This window comes from Xenopus tropicalis, chromosome 3 (genome assembly GCF_000004195.4).
Source record: "Xenopus tropicalis strain Nigerian chromosome 3, UCB_Xtro_10.0, whole genome shotgun sequence".
Classification (NCBI taxonomy): Eukaryota; Metazoa; Chordata; class Amphibia; order Anura; family Pipidae; genus Xenopus; species Xenopus tropicalis.
Window position 1 is genome coordinate 2,512,294 of NC_030679.2, and position 21,224 is coordinate 2,533,517.

Consider the following 21,224-nt stretch of genomic DNA (forward strand, 5'->3'; position numbering starts at 1 on the left):
TGGGGCTCGTTACAATGGGGCTCGTTACATTGGGGCTCGTTACAATGGGGCTCGTTACATTGGGGCTCGTTACATTGGGGCTCGTTACATTGGGGCTCGTTACAATGAGGCTCGTTACATTGGGGCTCGTTACAATGGGGCTCGTTACATTGGGGGCTCGTTACAATGGGCTCGTTACATTGGGGCTCGTTACTCGTTACATTGGGGCTCGTTACAATGGGCTCGTTACTTGGGGCTCGTTACAATGGGGCTCGTTACATTGGGGCTCGTTACATTGGGGCTCGTTACATTGGGCTCGTTACAATGGGGCTCGTTACATGGGGCTCGTTACAATGGGCTCGTTACATGGGGGCTCGTTAACATTGGGGCTCGTTACATTGGGGCTCGTTACAATGGGGCTCGTTACATGGGCTCGTTACATTGGGGCTCGTTACATTGGGGCTCGTACATCGGGCTCGTTACATTGGGGCTCGTTACAATGGGGCTCGTTACATTGGGGCTCGTTACAATGGGGCTCGTTACATTGGGGCTCGTTACAATGGGGCTCGTTACATTGGGGCTCGTTACAATGGGGCTCGTTACAATGGGGCTCGTTACATTGGGGCTCGTTACAATGGGGTTACGTTACATGGGGCTCGTTACATTGGGGCTCGTTACATTGGGGCTCGTTACATTGGGGCTCGTTACATTGGGGCTCGTTACATTGGGGCTCGTTACAATGGCGCTAACGACCGGATCAGACAGTCGCCGGGGGCCAGTAAGTGTCGCTCATTAACCTTCTCGCCGCGAGTGACACGTTGGGACGCGCAGATCAGAGACAGTGACTTCTCTCTGCATTAACCCCCCCAATATGAGGGGCCCCCACATGTCACTGTGACAGGATCTCGTCGCCATCGGACTGTGCGTTTCTATGGGAGCCCAGACTGAGATACGGGGCAATTAGGGATTTGTACATTCAGAGCAGCTGCCATGTCCTGTCTGTTCCCATTTCATTCCATCCGCGTCCGACCGCCCAATGTCAGGGAATCTCTGGGGGTCACGGCTAATGGCGGCGCTGTCTGTCTACTGACCCCCCCCCCCCCCCCCGGGAATTGGGAATTATTAACTGTACGGCATTTTAGGAAGCAGAGACACACGGGTACCGGGAAATACACTCCCCCGTGCAAAGGAAGCAGAGACACACGGGTACCGGGAAATACACTCCCCCGTGCAAAGGAAGCAGAGACACACGGGTACCGGGAAATACACTCCCCCGTGCAAAGGAAGCAGAGACAGTCACACGGGTACCGGGAAATACACTCCCCCGTGCAAAGGAAGCAGAGACAGTCACACGAGTACCGGGAAATACACTCCCCCGTGCAAAGGAAGCAGAGGAACAAGTCACACGGGTACCGGGAAATACAACTCCCCCGTGCAAAGAAGCAGAGACAGTCACATGGGTACGGGAAATACACTCCCCCGTGCACAGGAAGCAGAGACAGTCACATGGGTACCGGGAAATACACTCCCCCGTGCAAAGGAAGCAGAGACAGTCACACGGGTACCAGGAAATACACTCCCCCGTGCAAAGGAAGCAGAGACAGTCACACGGGTACCGGGAAATACACTCCCCCGTGCAAAGGAAGCAGAGACAGTCACACGGGTACCAGGAAATACACTCCCCCGTGCAAAGGAAGCAGAGACAGTCACACGGGTACCGGAAATACACTCCCCCGTGCAAGAAGCAGAGACAGTCACACGGACAGTCACAACGGGTACCGGGAAATACACTCCCCCGTGCACAGGAAGCAGAGACAGTCACATGGGTACCGGGAAATACACTCCCCCGTGCAAAGGAAGCAGAGACAGTCACATGGGTACCGGGAATACACTCCCCCGTGCACAGGAAGCAGAGACAGTCACACGGGTACCAGGAAATACACTCCCCCGTGCAAAGGAAGCAGAGACAGTCACACGGGTACCGGGAAATACACTCCCCCGTGCAAAGGAAGCAGAGACAGTCACATGGGTTCCGGGAATACACTCCCCCGTGCAAAGGAAGCAGAGACAGTCACACGGGTACCGGGAAATACACTCCCCCGTGCAAAGGAAGCAGAGACAGTCACACGGGTACCGGGAAATACACTCCCCCGTGCACAGGAAGCAGAGACAGTCACATGGGTACCGGGAAATACACTCCCCCGTGCAAAGGAAGCAGAGACAGTCACATGGGTACCGGGAATACACTCCCCCGTGCACAGGAAGCAGAGACAGTCACACGGGGTACCAGGAAATACACTCCCCCGTGCAAAGGAAGCAGAGACAGTCACACGGGTACCGGGAAATACACTCCCCCGTGCAAAGGAAGCAGAGACAGTCACATGGGTTCCGGGAATACACTCCCCCGTGCAAAGGAAGCAGAGACAGTCACATGGGTTCCGGGAATACACTCCCCCGTGCAAAGGAAGCAGAGACAGTCACATGGGTACCGGGAAATACACTCCCCCGTGCAAAGGAAGCAGAGACAGTCACATGGGTACCGGGAAATACACTCCCCCGTGCACAGGAAGCAGAGACAGTCACACGGGTACCGGGAAATACACTCCCCCGTGCAAAGGAAGCAGAGACAGTCACATGGGTTCCGGGAATACACTCCCCCGTGCCAAAGGAAGCAGAGACAGTCACATGGGTTCCGGGAATACACTCCCCCGTGCAAAGGAAGCAGAGACAGTCACATGGGTACCGGGAAATACACTCCCCCGTGCAAAGGAAGCAGAGACAGTCACATGGGTACCGGGAAATACACTCCCCCGTGCACAGGAAGCAGAGACAGTCACACGGGTACCGGGAAATACACTCCCCCGTGCAAAGGAAGCAGAGACAGTCACACGGGTACCGGGAAATACACTCCCCCGTGCACAGGAAAGCAGAGACAGTCACATGGGTACCGGGAAATACACTCCCCCGTGCAAAGGAAGCAGAGATAGTCACACGGGTACCGGGAAATACACTCCCCCGTGCAAAAGGAAGCAGAGACAGACACACGGGTACCGGGAAATACACTCCCCCGTGCAGAGGAAGCAGAGACAGTCACACGGGTACCGGGAAATACACTCCCCCGTGCAAAGGAAGCAGAGACAGTCAAATGGGTACCAGGAAATACACTCCCCCGTGCAAAGGAAGCAGAAGACAGTCACATGGGTACCAGGAAATACACTCCCCCGTGCAAAGGAAGCAGAGACAGTCACACGGGTACCGGGAAATACACTCCCCCGTGCAAAGGAAGCAGAGACAGTCACATGGGTACCAGGAAATACACTCCCCCGTGCAAAGGAAGCAGAGACAGTCACATGGGTACCAGGAAATACACTCCCCCGTGCAAAGGAAGCAGAGACAGTCACATGGGTACCGGGAAATACACTCCCCCGTGCAAAGGAAGCAGAGACAGTCACACGGGTACCAGGAAATACACTCCCCCGTGCAAAGGAAGCAGAGACAGTCACATGGGTACCGGGAAATACACTCCCCCGTGCACAGGAAGTAGGGAGGGTCGCATGGGTACCGGGAAATACACTCCCCCGTGCAAAGGAAGCAGAGACAGTCACACGGGTACCGGGAAATACACTCCCCCGTGCACAGGAAGCAGAGACAGTCACATGGGTACCGGGAAATACACTCCCCCGTGCAAAGGAAGCAGAGACAGTCACATGGGTACCGGGAAATACACTCCCCCGTGCACAGGAAGCAGAGACAGTCACATGGGTACCAGGAAATACACTCCCCCGTGCAAAGGAAGCAGAGACAGTCACACGGGTACCGGGAAATACACTCCCCCGTGCAAAGGAAGCAGAGACAGTCACACGGGTACCGGGAAATACACTCCCCCATGCAAAGGAAGCAGAGACAGTCACACGAGTACCGGGAAATACACTCCCCCGTGCAAAGGAAGCAGAGACAGTCACATGGGTACCGGGAAATACACTCCCCCGTGCAAAGGAAGCAGAGACAGTCACATGGGGTACCGGGAAATACACTCCCCCGTGCAAAGGAAGCAGAGACAGTCACACGGGTACCGGGAAATACACTCCCCCATGCAAAGGAAGCAGAGACAGTCACACGAGTACCGGGAAATACACTCCCCCGTGCAAAGGAAGCAGAGACAGTCACATGGGTACCGGGAAATACACTCCCCCGTGCAAAGGAAGCAGAGACAGTCACACGGGTACCGGGAATACACTCCCCCGTGCACAGGAAGCAGAGACAGTCACACGGGTACCGGGAAATACACTCCCCCGTGCAAAGGAAGCAGAGACAGTCACACGAGTACCGGGAAATACACTCCCCCGTGCAAAGGAAGCAGAGACAGTCACACGGGTACCGGGAAATACACTCCCCCATGCAAAGGAAGCAGAGACAGTCACATGGGTACCGGGAAATACACTCCCCCGTGCACAGGAAGCAGAGACAGTCACATGGGTACCGGGAAATACACTCCCCCGTGCAAAGGAAGCAGAGACAGTCACATGGGTACCGGGAATACACTCCCCCGTGCACAGGAAGCAGAGACAGTCACACGGGTACCAGGAAATACACTCCCCCGTGCAAAGGAAGCAGAGACAGTCACATGGGTACCGGGAAATACACTCCCCCGTGCAAAGGAAGCAGAGACAGTCACATGGGTACCAGGAAATACACTCCCCTGTGCAAAGGAAGCAGAGACAGTCACACGGGTACCGGGAAATACACTCCCCCGTGCAAAGGAAGCAGAGACAGTCACATGGGTACCGGGAAATACACTCCCCCGTGCACAGGAAGCAGAGACAGTCACATGGGTACCGGGAAATACACTCCCCCGTGCAAAGGAAGCAGAGACAGTCACACGGGTACCGGGAATACACTCCCCCGTGCACAGGAAGCAGAGACAGTCACACGGGTACCAGGAAATACACTCCCCCGTGCAAAGGAAGCAGAGACAGTCACATGGGTACCGGGAAATACACTCCCCCGTGCAAAGGAAGCAGAGACAGTCACATGGGTTCCGGGAATACACTCCCCCGTGCAAAGGAAGCAGAGACAGTCACATGGGTTCCGGGAATACACTCCCCCGTGCAAAGGAAGCAGAGACAGTCACATGGGTACCGGGAAATACACTCCCCCGTGCAAAGGAAGCAGAGACAGTCACATGGGTACCGGGAAATACACTCCCCCGTGCACAGGAAGCAGAGACAGTCACACGGGTACCGGGAAAAACACTCCCCCGTGCAAAGGAAGCAGAGACAGTCACACGGGTACCGGGAAATACACTCCCCCGTGCACAGGAAGCAGAGACAGTCACATGGGTACCGGGAAATACACTCCCCCGTGCAGAGGAAGCAGAGACAGACACACGGGTACCGGGAAATACACTCCCCCGTGCAAAGGAAGCAGAGACAGTCACATGGGGTACCAGGAAATACACTCCCCCGTGCAAAGGAAGCAGAGACAGTCACATGGGTACCAGGAAATACACTCCCCCGTGCAAAGGAAGCAGAGGACAGTCACACGGGTACCGGGAAATACACTCCCCCGTGCACAGGAAGCAGAGACAGTCACACGGGTACCGGGAAATACACTCCCCCGTGCAAAGGAAGCAGAGACAGTCGCACGGGTACCGGGAAATACACTCCCCCCGTGCAAAGGAAGCAGAGACAGTCACACGGGTACCGGGAAATACACTCCCCCGTGCAAAGGAAGCAGAGACAGTCACACGGGTACCGGGAAATACACTCCCCCGTGCAAAGGAAGCAGAGACAGTCACATGGGTACCAGGAAATACACTCCCCCGTGCAAAGGAAGCAGAGACAGTCACACGGGTACCGGGAAATACACTCCCCCGTGCAAAGGAAGCAGAGACAGTCACACGGGTACCAGGAAATACACTCCCCCGTGCAAAGGAAGCAGAGATAGTCACACGGGTACCGGGAAATACACTCCCCCGTGCAAAGGAAGCAGAGACAGTCACACGGGTACCAGGAAATACACTCCCCCGTGCAAAGGAAGCAGAGATAGTCACACGGGTACCGGGAAATACACTCCCCCGTGCAAAGGAAGCAGAGACAGTCACGCGGGTACCGGGAAATACACTCCCCTGTGCAAAGGAAGCAGAGACAGTCACACGGGTACCGGGAAATACACTCCCCCCGTGCAAAGGAAGCAGAGATAGTCACACGGGTACCGGGAAATACACTCCCCCGTGCAAAGGAAGCAGAGACAGTCACACGGGTACCGGGGAAATACACTCCCCCGTGCAAAGGAAGCAGAGACAGTCACACGGGTACCGGGAAATACACTCCCCCGTGCAAAGGAAGCAGAGACAGTCACACGGGTACCGGGAAATACACTCCCCCGTGCAAAGGAAGCAGAGACAGTCACGCGGGGTACCGGGAAATACACTCCCCTGTGCAAAGGAAGCAGAGACAGTCACACGGGTACCGGGAAATACACTCCCCCCGTGCAAAGGAAGCAGAGATAGTCACACGGGTACCGGGAAATACACTCCCCCGTGCAAAGGAAGCAGAGACAGTCACACGGGTACCGGGAAATACACTCCCCCGTGCAAAGGAAGCAGAGACAGTCACACGGGTACCGGGAAATACACTCCCCGTGCAAAGGAAGCAGAGATAGTCACACGGGTACCGGGAAATACACTCCCCCGTGCAAAGGAAGCAGAGACAGTCACATGGGTACCGGGAAATACACTCCCCCGTGCAGAGGAAGCAGAGACAGTCACATGGGTACCGGGAAATACACTCCCCCGTGCAAAGGAAGCAGAGACAGTCACATGGGTACCAGGAAATACACTCCCCCGTGCAAAGGAAGCAGAGACAGTCACATGGGTACCAGGAAATACACTCCCCCGTGCAAAGGAAGCAGAGACAGTCACATGGGTACCGGGAAATACACTCCCCCGTGCAAAGGAAGCAGAGACAGTCACATGGGTACCGGGAAATACACTCCCCCGTGCATACACTCCCCCGTGCAAAGGAAGCAGAGACAGTCACATGGGTACCAGGAAATACACTCCCCCATGGGCAGGAGGGGCAGTTTATGGGATATTACAGGGGTAACAGCGCAACCAGACGTGCGACTCCATCATGTTCTCCCTTTAATTAATAAGCGTTTGGTTCATTTATATTTCACTGATTGCACCAGCGGTGAGCGGGGGGGCCGACACGGCAACGGGAGAGTTTCTAGCGGTCACCCCCATTCTTTTCCCTCTGATAAATGAACCGCGTCACCCCCGGAATCATTATTTCAGTCACTCACACCGAGCACAACGCTCCGAAGCACTTGAGTAATTAGAGCGTCGATTAATATGCACGGAATCGGCTCTGGCACTCTCACGAGCGCGGCCGCTGGTTCCGAGACACAAAATCGATTTCTCAAAGGGAAAGTTCAACCACAAATGCTCAGGACGGGGCCACCGCGTGGGTTGGTGGGGCAGAAAATATAGTTTCTCAGTAAAACGTCATTTATAGGTTAACTTCCCCTTTAGAAGTGTTTGCCTCCCCAACCACTGCTGCCCATATATACCCAACTCACCTCCATCTTGGAATCTGCTGAGTCTCTCCAGGTAGGAGGACATGGGGCTCTGAACTATATCCAGTATGGCCAGCAGGGTCCGGGTCAGTCGGAGGAGCTCAGTGAAACTGTAGAACCCAAAATAAATGAGGTTCCGAGCCAGATGGACCACCTGTAGGGAAGGAGCAGGACTGTCAGTAGGTATCGAGGTAGGTTCTCCTAAAGCAGGAGATGTCTATATAAATACCTCAAAGGTGAGTTTATTCTTCTCCTTATCCCCGAACGGGAAAGGTTGGTTGACCACTTCCTTGAGGTATTCCTCTACAAACTCCATGGTGAGGGCAAATTTCCTCTTCATTTCGTCCCTGGACGAGTCTGTGAAGGAGTCGTAGCTACAAGGGCAACAGAAGATACCAGGTCATCTGAAGAGCCAACACCACCGATTGGGCGCAGGTGGGTGGGTGTTGGTTATGGAACATTATTAAGACATGACCTTAAGGTTAAGACCCTCAAACACTTTGGCTGCCCCTCCTGGAGGCAACGTTCTCTCTGTGAACCTGGGACTCACTCGTGGATGCTGATCTTGGTGGGAATCTCGGTCCACAGCCTGGCGTATTTGACCGGAACAACGGTTTCCTGGGGGTCCCGGTCGACGTGTATGTGGAGCATAAGGCGGCAGAAAGAAGCCCTCAGGTCGAAAGGAAGGCTCTCGTCGGACATGCAGCGGAGGATCAGATCCACCGAGAGCTGGGTGGAAATCTGGTTGATGGCGAGGTACTGGCGGTCCAGACACATTCTGGCAAAGAGGTTCAGCTGGTACCTTCACCAGGAGAAACAGAAACACAGGAAGTTAGAATTTAACCACAACAAAGAACCAGAAGGTCCATCTTCTCTACCAGCTCAATGCTTGGTTACTTGGTATCTACCACTTGCATTCCTCTATAGAGTTTTCACCACATCTCCAGGACCATGATATCATGACCAAGAAGACCATGGGTGGTGGGAGCTTTACATATAGAGAAAAATAAAGATATAATATTGTCTAAAAGAACCAACTCCTCCATCTTCTCTACCAGCTCAATGTTTGGTTACTTTGTATCTATGCCACCTGTGTTCGTGTTACTCTATAGCGTTTCCACCATATCTCCAGGAACATGATATCATGATCAAGAAGACCACGGGTGGTGGGAGCTTTACGTATTGAGAAAAATAAAGATATAATATTGTCTAAAAGAACCAACTCCTCCATCTTCTCTACCAGCTCAGTGCTTGGCTACCTGTATCTTTGCCACCTGAGTTTCCACCACATCTCCAGGACCTTGATATCATGACCTGACATCGCCACTGTGGGTGGTGGAAGCATCAAATATCACAAGAATAAAGATACAGTTTAGTCTAAAAGAAATGATTTCCACCTATAATAAGTCAAGACTTCCAGATCGGCTTTGGTCCCTTCCTTGGCCTCCTGCGCCAGGTGCCTTATAGCTTTCCCATGAGGCTCCTTGTTGCTGTCGATCCAATACAACCAAACCTCTTCTTCATCCATGTCGTCTTGTAGCACCGAGCACTCTAAAGGGTTGTCCATCTGCATGGAAACCAACCTGGAAAGGAGAAATGGTGTTGCCGTGAGTCCCGCCTGCTCCACCAGGAAAGAGTGTCCGTTCCACGACCAATCACCTACTTGGTCTGAATGAGAATGTCCGCATTTCCCGGGCTCAGCATGAACTTGCAGATGAGCTCCTGAGTGACAGGGATGGCGGTCGTGTTGGACACGCACAGGTCGGAAAGGTAGTCCAGGAATCTGAAACGGAAGGACATTGGTGGGTCAACGTGATGGAACAACGTGGTGGGTCAACGTGGTGGAACAATGTGATATGACAACGTGGTGGGTCAACGTGGTGGGACAATGTGATATGACAAAGTGGTGGGTCAACGTGGTGGGACAATGTGGTGGAACAATGTGATATGACAACGTGGTGGGTCAACGTGGTGGGACAATGTGGTGGGACAATGTGGTGGGACAATGTGGTATGACAACATGGTGGGACAACGTGGTGGGACAACGTGGTAGGAACATGATTGTGGTGGAGGTGAAAGCCTGGTGATCACCTAAGCTTGCTCCTCATTGGTTCCCCTGGTGTTTTTTGGGAGGAGCAGATTTCGATCAGGTTGTGGGCCAAGATACAGTTCACCGGGCACTTACCTCGGCTCTCGGTTCCGTCTCAGCAAGTTGACGAAGGTCTCGATTTCCTTGGCGGTGATGTGTTTCTCCAGGAGCTTGCGGTTGTTGTGCAGCAGCGCCGTGATGGTGTCTTCCGCCAGAATATCGTATCCGATCTGCGACTGCATGACGCAGAAATGCTTGGCGATGTATTCCTAGGGGCGGAGATGGGCAGGGGGAGGGATTTACTAAAGATAAATGGAGGCCGAGATGCCCTCGGGGAAGGACCTACTGGCCCATTCAAGTGTCAGTTGTGATTGGTTATCCTATGGCAACACCCGGTTACGGGTTTGCCCGTCTCTGACCTGGTTCTTGCGGTAGTCCTGCTGCGAGTGTCTCAGGACCCGGTAGCACAGGCGCAGGATGTACTTATAGGGGGCGTAACGTTGGTCCCCCAGATCCTCCAGCCGCAACATGGACCCCTCGCCGGCTTTGTCCTTGAACGGAGCCTTCAGGATCCCAAAGATCTGCAGAGAGAGATTGGCTTCACACTGACCCGGTGGGATTGGTTCTTTGGGGTTTGGGCATCCCATAATATCATGGCAACACAAGAAATACATACAGCTGAGAACTGCCCCCGGCTCTAGCCCTGGGGGCGGGGACACATAATGTAGGCGGAGCTATTGCAAATCCTCTGGTGCCACAGGAAAACGACTAAGTTTGCCCAGGGGCAGTAACCCATAGCAACCAATTCGATTTTTGCTTTTTACCGGATGACCAGTAAATGCTTCCCGCTGATTGGTTGCTATGGGTTACTGCCCCTCGGCAAACTTATAAATGGTCAATTCTATGCAGCTTTTAAATTGGTCATTATTTATAATTTTTAATTATTTGCCTTCTTCTTCGGGGGGTCACTGACCCCGGCAACCATTGCTGGGTGATGCCAAAATATTATTGCTATTGGTACTTTTTTATTACTTATTCAACCCCTCCCCTATTCATATTCCAGCCTCTCATTCAAACCACTCCCTGGTTGCTAAGCTAACTTGGACCCTAGCAACCAGAGAGCTGCTGAATTTCCAAACCGGAAAGCTGTTGAACAAAAAGTAAAATAATTAAAAAATGAAGACCAACTGCAAATTCTCTCAGAAGTGAGGTCAAAGGTGACCCCGCCCCTTTAACGAACCCACCAATCCCCACCCACCTGGGCCAGAATATTTTGCTCCCTCATTAACTTCTGTCTTTCCCGGTTGGGTTTGGTGACCACCACGTCCAGAACCTCCTGCCCGTTGTTGGCGACGCCGGCGACGAAGAATATCAGGTCCTCCAGCAGTTTGGTAACGAACCTGCAGGGGTTAAACACGGGGTGTGATTATTGGACGGCAGCCCAGTTATCCAATAGGAAGCTGCTGATTGGCTGCATCGCTTGCCCCAAACTGATACATTGTATCACCGCTCTATAATGAAGTTTATCCAATTCCCAATGAACTGGTTTCTATGTTACACTGCCACCTGGTGTCTGTTACAGGGAATGCAGCCATTAAAAACATGAAAATGGGGAAAATGGGGGAAGATATAGGGAAATATGAGTGAATAGAGAATGGGGGGATTTTAATGTTTCCTTAATGGGGGGTTAGAGAGGGGGAAGGGGACCCCGGTGGGACACTAACCGCCGCTCGTTCTGCGTGATGGTCCCGTATTCCAGTTTCTTCACCGTCGAAGCCAAAACTTTGTTGGCGTCATTAGCGAAATCGAGGTCTCGGACTTCTGAGAGTGGAACGGAAATAATGGCAAAGGCCTCCTTGTCCTCCTTCGTCTGGCACGTTCCGATCTGCGGGAGGCGCCATAGTGATTGAGCGACAGCGAATTGTAACCCTCCCCCCCCCTAACATCTCCTTCATACCCCAAACGGGGGGAAAAGTCAGGTTTTTTACCTTCAGCATCACCGGCCGCTCCTCCTCTGTGTCGATGGGAATACTGGTACTGGTCACCCACGTATTGGTGCAAAGGTGCCGCAGTCGCACGTACGAGTTCCTAAACGAGAGACGGAACAAGCCAATCAGCACAAAGCTTCACTGAAATGAGCCCCATAATGCCCCCAGCAACCACTGTCCCTCCCTTCCCTGCACTGCTGGTTCTGACTCCTGATACAACTCCCCAATACCCATTCATCCCTCATTCTCACTGGGTTTATAGTTATGTGTAACTGTCACTGTGTCTGTCCCTTTCCCTTCCCTGCACTGCTGGTTCTGACTCCTGATACAACTCCCCAATATCCATTCATCCCTCATTCTCACTGGGTTTATAGTTATGTGTAACTGTCACTGTGTCTGTCCCTTTCCCTTCCCTGCACTGCTGGTTCTGACTCCTGATACAACTCCCCAATATCCATTCATCCCTCATTCTCACTGGGTTTATAGTTATGTGTAACTGTCACTGTGTCTGTCCCTTTCCCTTCCCTGCACTGCTGGTTCTGACTCCTGATACAACTCCCCAATATCCATTCATCCCTCATTCTCACTGGGTTTATAGTTATGTGTAACTGTCACTGTGTCTGTCCCTTTCCCTTCCCTGCACTGCTGGTTCTGACTCCTGATACAACTCCCCAATACCCATTCATCCCTCATTCTCACTGGGTTTATAGTTATGTGTAACTGTCACTGTGTCTGTCCCTTTCCCTTCCCTGCACTGCTGGTTCTGACTCCTGATACAACTCCCCAATATCCATTCATTCCTCATTCTCACTGGGTTTATAGTTATGTGTAACTGTCACTGTGTCTGTCCCTTTCCCTTCCCTGCACTGCTGGTTCTGACTCCTGATACAACTCCCCAATATCCATTCATCCCTCATTCTCACTGGGTTTATAGTTATGTGTAACTGTCACTGTGTCTGTCCCTTTCCCTTCCCTGCACTGCTGGTTCTGACTCCTGACTGAATGTAGCAAAACTCAGACTTCTGTATATATCAGCTGGCTTCTGCTAAATTGTTTCAAAAGTCAGAACCAGCAGTGCAGAGAAGGGAAAGGGACAGACACAGTGACCGTTACACATAACTATAAACCCAGTGAGAATGAGGGATGAATGGATATTGTCAGGTTGCTTAGAATTTCCTTATGCAACATTTTATGTATTGGTTCCCTTTAGGCAGTTTGTTGGAGTGAGAGTGCCTCCTAGTGGCCAAAAATAACATCAACCTTCTTTCTAGCACTTTTACTGGTCAACAGAATGGGGTGAAAAAAACTTCTTGGGTTTAGATTTATTTACCCATAGGGAGGTTCCTGGCTGACCATGGGAAAGAGAGCAGCCCAGGAGCAGGAAGTACAGAGAATCAGAGCTCTGTACCTGGGTAAGTACTGGGGGAGATTGGATTCACTTACCCAGGGGGGTTCCTGCCTGACCATGGGAAAGAGAGCAGCCCAGGAGCAGGAAGTACAGAGAATCAGAGCTCTGTACCTGGGTAAGTACCGGGGGGAGATTGGATTCACTTACCCAGGGGGGTTCCTGCCTGACCATGGGAAAGAGAGCAGCCCAGGAGCAGGAAGTACAGAGAATCAGAGCTCTGTACCTGGGTAAGTACTGGGGGGAGATTGGATTCACTTACCCAGGGGGGGGGTCCTGTCTGACCATGGGAAAGAGAGCAGCCCAGGAGCAGGAAGTACAGAGAATCAGAGCTCTGTAACTGGGTAAGTACCGGGGGGAGATTGGATTCACTTACCCAGGGGGGGGGTCCTGTCTGACCATGGGAAAGAGAGCAGCCCAGGAGCAGGAAGTACAGAGAATCAGAGCTCTGTAACTGGGTAAGTACTGGGGGGAGATTGGATTCACTTACCCAGGGGGAGGTTCCTGTCTGACCATGGGAAAGAGAGCAGCCCAGGAGCAGGAAGTACAGAGAATCAGAGCTCTGTACCTGGGTAAGTACTGGGGGGGAGATTGGATTCACTTACCCAGGGGGAGGTTCCTGCCTGACCATGGGAAAGAGAGCAGCCCAGGAGCAGGAAGTACAGAGAATCAGAGCTCTGTACCTGGGTAAGTACTGGGGGGGAGATTGGATTCACTTACCCAGGGGGAGGTTCCTGCCTGACCATGGGAAAGAGAGCAGCCCAGGAGCAGGAAGTACAGAGAATCAGAGCTCTGTACCTGGGTAAGTACTGGGGGAGATTGGATTCACTTACCCAGGGGGGGGGGTTCCTGCCTGACCATGGGAAAGAGAGCAGCCCAGGAGCAGGAAGTACAGAGAATCAGAGCTCTGTACCTGGGTAAGTACTGGGGGGAGATTGGATTCACTTACCCAGGGGGAGGTTCCTGTCTGACCATGGGAAAGAGAGCAGCCCAGGAGCAAGAAGAGAATCAGAGCTGAGGGGGTTCTGCCCCATTAGTGGACATGGCGCCTGTAGGGGGGGTAATTACCTGGGTACCAGACAGTCCGCTCTCTGCAGGGTGGTGGCATCCAGTTCGAAGAGGGAAGCGATATCATTTCCGTGGGGCACAGACACGAGGGTGTACATGATCTTCTCCCCCGCCTGCCATTTCCTCTTGTGCACCGGCAGTTCTCCCTCTCGCTACAGAGAAACAAGTCAGTGTCACTTTGTATCGGGAATGGAATATTCCAAACAATCTATTTCCTGGTTTGCGCGAGACCAGTCAAAAGGAATCAGCTGTCAACAGCTCCAGCTGGTGGGGAAGGGAGGGGTTTGTTTATACAGAGGCATCTCAGTGGATTGCTCTCTAAGATGGGTATGGGGCTGACAAGGCTGTTGGGGGGGCATGTGCTATATTGGGGTACAGCAGGGAATGCTGGTGTGAGTGGGAGATGGGACCGGCCCAGCCTGCAAGAACCAGAACCACCAAAAGCCTCTGGGAAGGACAGTGAATAGTGGGGGGGGACAGTACCCCCAATAAGGAGGAAAAAGTGACCAGAGGTGAATGGAATCCTGGGAATTTCCCAACCTACCGTGGCTCTAGGGTCCCCGACATCTCGATAATCTGGATTTATCTAAAAATAAAAGGAAAAAAAATGAATTTACAACCTGATTGGACAGATTGACCCACAGACATCAGACCAACCCATTCAATGAAAACTCCCAGCACACAGTTAATTACCCCCATACATACATTCAGCCCCCCCTCCCCAAGGAGCAGTCACATGGGCTGATACAGAGCCAAGTTACAGGAATCGGGCCCCCGGCGCCGCCCCCCTCGGATCCACTTCTCACCCATTCGTTTGATAAGAGAATCAGATTTCACACTTATTGTATTTGGCTGGGGGTTATTTCCCCCCCGGGGGGGTGTCTCCATCCTGCAGCGCTTCCTTGAATTGTACTGACCGGCCCCATGTCCTACTGGGGGGGGGCCCTCCTATTGACCAATCACTGCCCAGCTCAGTATTTCAGACTTAAGCCAATAAATGAGGAAACTCAATGCATTTATTAAATCCTGCAGAATGGTGCTTGGGGGCGAGGAGTGACCCCCCCATTGACTTCTGCTCAGATAAAACTGACTTTAACAGGATTTGGGTTTCTTTGAGTCCTGGAAACGATCCCAGTTTCTTACTGGTCTCCAGGGGCTCAAGATCCAGTTGTTTGGTGCCACCTTGTGGCGGTTTCCATTCGGTGCAACAGCGCCGAGAACTCTGAGACCAACAGGGGGGCACAATACAAAGGGTAAAGGTCAAGCAGGAACAGCCCAGATACAAACACAGACCCTGAACCAGCAAAGCCCACAGAATGGGACCCTCACTCCCACCATAAACAGGGGGCAAATTGGGTCCAAATTAAATTCTACTTTGAGTCCTTTTTATTTGTATTTCTATGGCCGCGGCCAAGAACTCCATTATACAGGGAGTGTTACCTACTCGCTATTTACTCACTGCCAGTCAGCTGCACAAACACAAATATATACAGTAATAATACATAGGCAGGAACAGCCCCACCCAGGGGCCACTAATGTGGAGGTAAGTACTGTCCTAGTGTTATGGTATCTCTCTGTACAGGCTATGGGCAAACTTAGGGGGCTGTTCCTGCTGAATTGTGCTTAGTACAGGGGAATCCCTATGTGCCATAGTTTTATGGTATCTCTCTGTACAGGCTATGGGCAAACTTAGGGGGCTGTTCCTGCTGAATTGTGCTTAGTACAGGGGAATCCCTATGTGCCATAGTTTTATGGTATCTCTCTGTACAGGCTATGAGCAAACTTAGGGGGCTGTTCCTGCTGAATTGTGCTTAGTACAGGGGAATCCCTATGTGCCATAGTTTTATGGTATCTCTCTGTACAGGCTATGGGCAAACTTAGGGGGCTGTTCCTGCTGAATTGTGCTTAGTACAGGGGAATCCCTATGTGCCATAGTTTTATGGTATCTCTCTGTACAGGCTATGAGCAAACTTAGGGGGCTGTTCCTGCTGAATTGTGCTTAGTACAGGGGAATCCCTATGTGCCATAGTGTTATGGTATCTCTCTGTACAGGCTATGGGCAAACTTAGGGGGCTGTTCCTGCTGAATTGTGCTTAGTACAGGGGAATCCCTATGTGCCATAGTTTTATGGTATCTCTCTGTACAGGCTATGGGCAAACTTAGGGGGCTGTTCCTGCTGAATTGTGCTAGCTTACCTCTGCGGCCAAGTAGTTCCCGGTCGCCAGATGCTTAAAGCGGAAGAGGCTGTTCCACTGCCCGGCTCCGCCCCGACACGGATCATGGTGCACAACCTGCCAGACAACAGCCCTAAATGAGATGATTGGATTGGACGAGGGAGACACTAAGCTCCGGTCATTGTAAAAAACTGCATTTAGTTGATCTGGGCCTTAAAGGACACAGATGGCCCAATGGTTCAGTCCAACCATCAAACCCAATCAGGGATGAACATATAAACAGGTGGGGTCTCGGGGTATCAGGGAATCGGGCGGAGGAACCAATGGAAAGTCTCCGTGTTGGAATGGGAGGTTACTGACCTCGACTTCCCATAATGCTTTGGAGCTGGTGGCGGAAGTGGCCGATTGGCGCAGAGTCGTGCGCAGGAAAATGTGCTGCTTCTTCTCGTACTCGTCGCATGTCAGGAACTTCTCTTGTTCTGCGTGAAAGAGCCGGACAACGTCCCCCTGTGGGGCGGGAAGGAAACAGTGACCTCCAGTGGCGGCTTGTGGTACTGACCCAAGGGGACCAGGTATCCTGGTGACCTCCCCTCCTTCTCCTGGCTCCTCCCTTCCTTCCCCACCTGGCCCCTCCCTTCCTTCCTTCCCCACCTGGCTCCTCCCTTCCTTCTCTACCTGGCCCCTCCTTTCCTTCTCTACCTGGCCCCTCCCTTCCTTCCCCACCTGGCTCCTCCCTTCCTTCTCTACCTGGCTCCTCCCTTCCTTCTCTACCTGGCTCCTCCCTTCCTTCCCCACCTGGCGCCTCCCTTCCTTCCTTCTCTACCCGGCTCCTCCCTTCCTTCCCCACCTGGCGCCTCCCTTTCTTCCCCACCCGGCTCCTCCCTTCCTTCCCCACCCGGCTCCTCCCTTCCTTCCCCACCTGGCTCCTCCCTCCCTTCCTTCTCCACCTGACTCCTCCCTTCCTTCCCCACCTGGCCCCTCCCTCCCTTCTCCACCTGACTCCTCCCTTCCTTCCCCACCTGGCTCCTCCCTTCCTTCCCCACCTGGCTCCTCCCTCCCTTCCTTCTCCACCTGACTCCTCCCTTCCTTCCCCACCTGGCCCCTCCCTCCCTTCCTTCTCCACCTGACTCCTCCCTTCCTTCTCCACCTGACTCCTCCCTCCCACACCCCCTGGCTCCTCCCTCCCACACCCCCCCCCCTCACTACTTGGAGCCCTTTCTCTCCGTTGCCCCAATAAGGATTTGGCACTTACCCCCTTGAGGACATCGTCCCTGTAGTCACTGAATTTCATGAACAGATTCACTTTCCAGCTGGTGTTACAGTTCACAGCATTAACCTGAAAGGAAACCGCAAAGTGACTGAGATGCCGCGCAGGTTATTGCCCCAAATATTGCCCCCCCCCCAACCATTGCCCCGGGCTGTGAGCGACCTACCTCCTTACAGCCGGGGTTGTCCAGCAGCTCAATGTTACTGGCATGGAGGGGCTGCCCGGCATTCACTGGCATCAGCACCACCTTGTCCCCCACCACAACCTACAGGGGGGCAGAGAGAGGAGCATCACTTATGTACCCCCTACTGTAAATGATAAGGATATTAGCAGTCACTGAGGGGTTCTGTGCCCATATAAAGGCACAAGGCTGCAGGCTGAGTTATACAGGGAACTCTGAGTATCACTCATGTATTATAAGGGGTAATGTACCCCCTACTGTAAATGATAAGGATATTAGCAGTCACTGAGGGGTTCTGTGCCCCCCATATAAAGGCACAAGGCTGCAGGCTGAGTTATACAGGGAACTCTGAGTATCACTCATGTATTATAAGGGGTAATGTACCCCCTACTGTAAATGATAAGGATATTAGCAGTCACTGAGGGGTTCTGTGCCCCCCATATAAAGGCACAAGGCTGCAGGCTGAGTTATACAGGGAACTCTGAGTATCACTCATGTATTATAAGGGATAATGTACCCCCTACTGTAAATGATAAGGATATTAGCAGTCACTGAGGGGCTCTGTGCCCCCCATATAAAGGCACAAGGCTGCAGGCTGAGTTATACAGGGAACTCTGAGTATCACTCATGTATTATAAGGGATAATGTACCCCCTACTGTATATGATAAGGATATGAGTGTCAGTTTCGTTGCAGTTTCTCACATTGTCGCCTTCGCTCCGGAGCTTCCAGAAGGGTTGGATATAGAACCAAGACCCCTCGTTCCCGGCGCAATCCAGCGAGACGCGCATGGCGTTCTTCTCGAGCAGCGCGGGGAGTCTCTTGTTGACTGTGAGGTATTTGTTGCTCTTTATGTGCAGTAACTGGTTAATGTGAGAGAAGGTTGGAGACAATACACAGTAAGGATATGGGGTCACCCCCCCCGACCCACATTCACTCACATCCAGCCCTGGCCAATGGTGCTTTAAACCACACCCATTTCTTGTAAACCCCTCCCCTTTCCAAGCCACCAACAGAGGCACAGGTGGAATATATAGCTTGGCCCCTCCCACTTACCTGTATAACGTTACTGTATTTCACTATTTCCCCCAAAAGCTTCCGGTTTTCAGACTCATTTTGTTTCTGTTCCAGTTCCGCCGCGTGCTGTAAAGTAGGGTCAGGTAATGAAATGGTTAAATGTGTCCCCCCCATTGTAAGCAGCAGTCCTGCCCTGCTTTATGGCTGAGATTCTAGCTATCTGTATAACAGAGCATTCTGTCACAGTGGCACAGATCCTATCTGATCCCCCCATTGTAAGCAGCAGTCCTGCCCTGCTTTATGGCTGAGATTCTAGCTATCTGTATAACAGAGCATTCTGTCACAGTGGCACAGATCCTATCTGATCCCCCCATTGTAAGCAGCAGTCCTGCCCTGCTTTATGGCTGAGATTCTAGCTATCTGTATAACAGAGCATTCTGTCACAGTGGCACAGATCCTATCTGATCCCCCCATTGTAAGCAGCAGTCCTGCCCTGCTTTATGGCTGAGATTCTAGCTATCTGTATAACAGAGCATTCTGTCACAGTGGCACAGATCCTATCTGATCCCCCCATTGTAAGCAGCAGTCCTGCCCTGCTTTATGGCTGAGATTCTAGCTATCTGTATAACAGAGCATTCTGTCACAGTGGCACAGATCCTATCTGATCCCCCCCATTGTAAGCAGCAGTCCTGCCCTGCTTTATGGCTGAGATTCTAGCTATCTGTATAACAGAGCATTCTGTCACAGTGGCACAGATCCTATCTGATCCCCCCCCCCCCCCCCCCCATTGTAAGCAGCAGTCCTGCCCTGCTTTATGGCTGAGATTCTAGCTATCTGTATAACAGAGCATTCTGTCACAGTGGCACAGATCCTATCTGATCCCCCCCCATTGTAAGCAGCAGTCCTGCCCTGCTTTATGGCTGAGATTCTAGCTATCTGTATAACAGAGCATTCTGTAACAGTGGCACAGATCCTATCTGATCCCCCCCCATTGTAAGCAGCAGTCCTGCCCTGCTTTATGGCTGAGATTCTAGCTATCTGTATAACAGAGCATTCTGTCACAGTGGCACAGATCCTATCCCCCCCATTGTAAGCAGCAGTCCTGCCCTGCTTTATGGCTGAGATTCTAGCTATCTGTATAACAGAGCATTCTGTCACACAATTACAGACGTGGGTTCTGGGTCACCAACAGCCGGAAATCCTCTAAATAATAAAATAATATTTTTATTTCAGGGTCATGGTGCCCAAGGGAGACGGCGCTCTCAGGATTACGCATAAAGAGACCTCAGCCTTGTAACCCACGGCAACCAGCAGACCTTCGTTAGCAGTTACAGGTCTAACTGCCATTATAATAAATCAAATAGGGCACATGACCAGTTGCCAAGGTTACTGGGTCACAGGGCAAAAAATCTCAAGTTAAGGGCAATAAATGCCACTATACCAACTTCTACCAGCAGATGGCGCAGTCGTCATGTGATTGCCCAGTGGGTCGGCTGATCTGTAGGGAAAGTCCAAACATTTGGCTCCTGTGGCCGAGACCCTGGGCTGAGGGAGATGAGTGCTAGCTCTTTGGTCCACTTGCTATCAGTGCCCCCAAATGACGTCCCCTTTATCCCTATGTAGCCCCGCCCCTCGTCTGGGTCGGGAAAGGTTCCCAATCTGCAGATAATGAGCTGCCCACACCCAGGTTTAACCCTTCGGCAGCACCGGGCGCGGTTACCTACATGCACGGGGGATAGGGGTGAGGAGGGGGGGATCTGTACATTGGGCAGGAGGGGGGCTCGGTACATTGGGCAGGGGGGGGCTCTGTACATTGGGCAGGGGGGGGGCTCTGTACATTGGGCAGGGGGGGGCTCTGTACATTGGGCAGGGGGGGGCTCTGTACATTGGGCAGGAGGGGGGCTCTGTACATTGGGCAGGGGGGGGCTCTGTACATTGGGCGGGGGGGGCTCTGTACATTGGGCAGGGGGGGCTCTGTACATTGGGCAGGGGGGGGGCTCTGTACATTGGGCAGGAGGGGGGCTCTGTACATTGGGCAGGGGGGGGCTCTGTACATTGGGCAGGGGGGGGCTCTGTACATTGGGCAGGGGGGGTTCTGTACATTGGGCAGGAGGGGGGGGCTCTGTACATTGGGCGGAGGGGGGGCTCTGTACATTGGGCGGAGGGGGGCTCTGTACACTGGGCAGGGAGGGGGCTCTGTGCATTGGGCAGGGGGAGGCTCTGTACATTGGGCAGGGGGGGCTCTGTACATTGGGCAGGGGGGCTCTGTACATTGGGCAGGGGGGGCTCGGTACATTGGGCAGGGGGGGGCTCGGTACATTGGGCAGGGGGGGCTCGGTACATTGGGCAGGGGGGGCTCGGTACATTGGGCAGGGGGGGGCTCGGTACATTGGGCAGGGGGGGCTCGGTACATTGGGCAGGGGGGGGCTCGGTACATTGGGCAGGAGGGGGGCTCGGTACATTGGGCAGGAGGGGGGGC

The 21,224-nt window shown here is 52.9% G+C and overlaps 1 protein-coding gene across 2 annotated transcripts in view; it reads right to left on the reverse strand.

The window, feature by feature from the left end:
• Positions 1-21,224, reverse strand: part of itpr2 (inositol 1,4,5-trisphosphate receptor, type 2) — a 121,807-nt gene that overhangs the window by 79,228 nt on the left and 21,355 nt on the right. For both annotated transcript variants that reach the window (XM_031898452.1, XM_031898453.1), the window contains exons 4-21: positions 18,785-18,871; positions 18,433-18,591; positions 17,715-17,813; positions 17,534-17,617; positions 16,642-16,788; positions 16,303-16,398; positions 14,652-14,693; positions 14,108-14,259; positions 11,635-11,734; positions 11,371-11,531; positions 10,905-11,046; positions 10,066-10,227; positions 9,743-9,915; positions 9,221-9,340; positions 8,955-9,140; positions 8,108-8,359; positions 7,787-7,931; positions 7,561-7,711 (exon numbers count right to left, since the gene is read on the reverse strand). In XM_031898452.1, coding sequence (XP_031754312.1) covers positions 7,561-7,711; positions 7,787-7,931; positions 8,108-8,359; positions 8,955-9,140; positions 9,221-9,340; positions 9,743-9,915; positions 10,066-10,227; positions 10,905-11,046; positions 11,371-11,531; positions 11,635-11,734; positions 14,108-14,259; positions 14,652-14,693; positions 16,303-16,398; positions 16,642-16,788; positions 17,534-17,617; positions 17,715-17,813; positions 18,433-18,591; positions 18,785-18,871 — 2,458 coding nt within the window. The remainder of the gene's footprint in view (positions 1-7,560; positions 7,712-7,786; positions 7,932-8,107; positions 8,360-8,954; positions 9,141-9,220; positions 9,341-9,742; positions 9,916-10,065; positions 10,228-10,904; positions 11,047-11,370; positions 11,532-11,634; positions 11,735-14,107; positions 14,260-14,651; positions 14,694-16,302; positions 16,399-16,641; positions 16,789-17,533; positions 17,618-17,714; positions 17,814-18,432; positions 18,592-18,784; positions 18,872-21,224) is intronic.